This window comes from Carlito syrichta, unplaced genomic scaffold (genome assembly GCF_000164805.1).
Source record: "Carlito syrichta isolate Samal-C Ts95f unplaced genomic scaffold, Tarsius_syrichta-2.0.1 Scaffold315967, whole genome shotgun sequence".
NCBI classification, from domain to species: domain Eukaryota; kingdom Metazoa; phylum Chordata; class Mammalia; order Primates; family Tarsiidae; genus Carlito; species Carlito syrichta.
Genome location: NW_007260063.1, coordinates 85,698 through 89,950, shown reverse-complemented (window position 1 = coordinate 89,950; position 4,253 = coordinate 85,698). Strand labels below are relative to the sequence as shown.

The window sequence follows — 4,253 nt, the reverse complement described above, 5'->3', positions numbered from 1 at the left end:
GATCACTGAGTATTATAGACTGTAAATCCATCCAAGTTGCTGAGAAGTCCATAATTTTGCCCTTCTTTTTGGCTGCGCAATATTCCATGTGTATATATACCTCATTTTCTCATTCAGTCCAGTATCAGTGGGCAGCACGGTTAGTTCCACGTGTTGGTGTAGCGAATAATGATGCAATAAACATGTGTGTGCAGGTAACTACATGTAGAGTGATTTAAATTCCTCTGGGTATATAGACAGGAGGAGGATAGCTGGGAGCGGCCACCGCACTCCAGTCTGGGCGACAGAGTGAGACTCCAGTTCAAAGAAAAAAATAAAATAAAACAAAATAAAAGCTCCTGCTAACTTCTTTTTAACCTTTAAGCCAAGTGAAAAGGGTGCAACTTCAAACCAATGCTCTTCCTTCACCTATGCAACTTTACTAGAATAACCATCTTTATGGCAAGGATCACTTACCGGCTCTTCAACTTCTCCACTAGCATGCTGAGCTTCGGCCTGCAGGTCTATAGGGGGAGCATCCTCCACAATTCTTTGAACAGACATTTGAATAAACTCATCAAAGGAATCCAGCTGTTGTCTGACCAAGCCTTTCTCGTCAAAATAGGAACTGGGAAAATATTTGAGTGCACAATCAGTTGCAACTCAATGTTTTCTAGCATATTTCCCCGTTTTCATTATAATTCAGTTCAACAAATTATAAGTAAATACCAACCACTGAACAAGATACTATGAGCTATTTAAAAATAAAGTGAGGCCAGGAGCATTTTCTCTGTATAACTTACTGTTAAGTTTGGGGGAAAAATCTTATGGGTAAAATAATTAAAGCACAACACAAGAAGTATATAGGAGCCTTGCTATACAAATCCCTTATAGACAAATTTAATTCAACATTTTTGAAATATTCCTTGGGGAAAAAAGTGTCAGGAGACAAAACTAAAGCAAATGGATAGTCAAAAATAATAAAGCCAGACATGGTGGCTCACGCCTGTATTCCCATCACTTTCAGGAGCCAAGGCAAGAAAATTGCTTGAGCACAGGAGTTCAAGACCAGCCTATGCAACATATGACCTTGTCTAAACAAAAAAATCCTAAAGCAATTAACCAGGCATGGTGGCACAAGCCGGTAGTCTGAGCTGCTTGGGAGGCTGAAACGGAAGATCACCTGAACCCAGGAGATTGAGGCTACAGTCAACGGTGATTGTGCCCTTGCACTCCGGTGTGACAGTATCAGAGTGTGATGCCCAACTCAAAGAAACCAAAAGATAACAATAAGAACTTTACCAGCCTGGGCAACCTGGCGAGGCCTCATCTTTACAATAAATTTAAAAACAAAATTAGCTGGGCATGGTGGCTCACACCACTAATTCCAGCTACTTGGAAGGCAAAAGCAAAAGGATTGCCTGAGCCCAGCAGGTTGAGGCTGCAATGGTCATGAGCATGCCACTGTGCTTCAGCCTGGGTGACAGAGTGAGACTCCAACTCAAAAAGAAAAAAGAACTTTAGCTGAGCTCGGTGCCTCAGCCTGTAATCCCATGCCTTGGGAGGCTGAGGTGAGTGGATTGCCTGAGCCCACGGGTTCAAGACCCACCTGGGCAACTTGGCGAGACCTCATCTCTACAATAAAAATAAAAAAATCAGCCGGGCATGGTAGCGCAGGCCTGTAATTCCGGCTACTCGGAAGGCTGAGGCGGAAGGATCGCCGGAGCCCAGCAGGTCGAGGCTGCAGTGGCCGGAAGCGGCCACTGCACTCCAGTCTGGGCGACAAAGTGAGACTCCACTCAAAAAAAAAAAAAAAAGAGAACTTTAATTTGAGTAAGAGGAAGGATGGTAATATCAATGACTAAAATTGAGGTTGTCAGTTTCAGTAACAGGCACTTTATGTCCCCTTTTCCAGCACAGTCCCAGAAGAGCCAATTACTTTTGTTCTTAATAGCAAAATTTCAGCCAGACATGGTGGCTCACACCTGTATTCTCAGCACTTTGGGAGGCAGAGACAAAAGAGAACTGCCTGAGCCCAGGGGTTCAAGACCAGTCTGGGCAACTTGGCAAGACCTCACCTCTACAATAAATCAAAAACATTTTAGCCAGGTGTGGTGGTATGTGCCTGTGGTTCCAGCTATTTGGAAGGCTGAGGCGGAAGGATCACCTGAGCCCAGGAGTTTGAGACCAGCCTATGCAAGATCATGAGTTAAAGACCATGAGTTTTTGACAGACTGTTAAAAAAAAATCATGAGCTCTATTTTGAATATGTAGTTAGGGGTGAGATGAGAGTAAGTCATTTAAATAAAAATACTGAGCAAATGACTGGTAAATGAAAATGGAGCCTGGGTAAGAGAGAGTTACTAGTATAGATAAAGAAAGCACATGGTGAAGCCCTAAAGAATGGACAATCAGAAAGAGCAGACATTACTGTTTACAAAGAACAGGTGCTTATGAGGTGAGGCATGGGGAAGGAGATATATAATGAAGATACAAGTAGAGACCAGGAGAGGTGGCTCACATCTGTAAACCCAGCACTTTGGGGAGGTCGAGGCGATAGGACTGTCTGAGCCCAGGTGTTCAAGACCAGCCTGGGCAACATAGTAAGGCCTTGTCTCTACAATAAAATCAAAAAATTAGCCTGCTGTGGTGGCGCACACCTGTAGTCCCAGCTACTTGGAAAGCTAAGGCCAAAGGATCACCTGAGCCCAGCAGTTCAAAGCTGCAATAGCTGTGAGCACACCACTGCACTCCAGCCTGGACAACAGAGTGAAACTTTGACCTCCCCCCCAAAAAAGATACAAGTAGATATAAGTGTAAGAGGAATCTCAAGAGGTCACTCTCCACTGCCACCCAAGAACAGCTACACAGCCAGCATCACAGAGGCTAGACAAGCTGAGATTCAGCACAACCCTAAGGCTTATCTCGACACTCCTGAGCAGGAGAAACTGCCCCACCGACATGCATCTACCCCTCAACTCCTTTACCTTGTGACCCTGCTGTCTGGTATCTGTGAGACTTTCGGCTACCACTCCTCTCTCCCTAGTAACTGACTCCCCCACCCCCATACCAACTTTCTGAAATATGTGTAGCCCAGCAAATCACCAGCCTCCCATTTGGCATCATCAGGTCGCCTCACAGGTCAGTGGCCGGCCTACAAATTGGCTGGTGATGTGTCAAGGTCCCACCCTCATCCAATCAACTATGGCCACCAATACTAGGGGTTATGTCTTACGGTAGAAAACAACACACAATCATCCCTGTGTCAGGTAGTCTAAAGAACAGTCAGGGCAATTTCTTTCAGTAGAAACAGTATGTAACAGAAAAGAAATGTCTCATAACCGTTTGGGCTAGCCATGGATATGCAAGAAACACATGAAAGGCACTGCCAGGATCTAACACAAATAGCAATGGTTTTTACAGAAAATTCAAGATAAAAAGTCTTTACAAAACTACAAACAAGTTTCATAATCCCAAGAGGCTGAACCATGGCCAATTTTCCCAAAATCATTAGGACAGTGCTTCATTAGAATGCCACCCTTTAACCACCTAAACTTCTAGAAATTTCATATTTCTGATATCTATCATGCTTATTTTGACTATTAAGTCATTATGCTTATTTTACCTGCAGTCAAATTACTGAAGTTATTGATAATATTACGTAACATCACATTAATATTATTAGGTAAAGATCACTTTATATTAAAAAGTAAAAAAACAAAAATTTCATATCATAATATAGCCAGAGTATCTATGTATAGTCAGTTAAAAATTGAAAAATCAAGTACTGTATTTTAAATAGTATGTGCTGTGACTGTGCACAATAGAGCACCTTATCCTTGAGCAAACTACCACGTATGTTGAAACCACTCCTTTTCGCCCAAGATCAAATATTTTTCTAGCTGGGGAATGTAGAATACATGCACACGCCACAGAACATCTACCTCGTTATTGTTTCCTAGTAAAATGTCTCTTGTTAGCCGGGCTCGGTGGCTCAGCCTGTAATCCCATGCCTTGGGAGGCTGAGGTGAGTGGACTGCCTGAGCCCGCGGGTTCGAGACCCGCCTGGACAACTTGGCGAGACCTCATCTCTACAATAAATCAAAAACTAGCCAGGCGGGGTAGCGCACGCCTGTAGTTCCAGCTCCTTGGAAGGCTGAGGCAGAAGGATTGCTGGAGCCCGGCAGGTCGAGGCTGCAGTGGCCGGGAGCGTGCCACTGCACTCCAGTTTAGGCGACAGAGTGAGACTCCATCTCAAAAAAAAAAAAAAAAAA

The 4,253-nt window shown here is 43.8% G+C and overlaps 1 protein-coding gene across 2 annotated transcripts in view; it reads right to left on the bottom strand.

The window, feature by feature from the left end:
- POLR2B (RNA polymerase II subunit B) overlaps positions 1-4,253 on the bottom strand; it is a 48,495-nt gene that overhangs the window by 34,390 nt on the left and 9,852 nt on the right. Inside the window, exon 3 of one of the 2 annotated variants that reach the window (XM_008073625.2) lies at positions 457-607. The exons of the other annotated variant lie outside the window; for it this stretch is intronic. Coding sequence (XP_008071816.1) covers positions 457-607 — 151 coding nt within the window. The remainder of the gene's footprint in view (positions 1-456; positions 608-4,253) is intronic. 2 annotated transcript variants of the gene reach the window in all.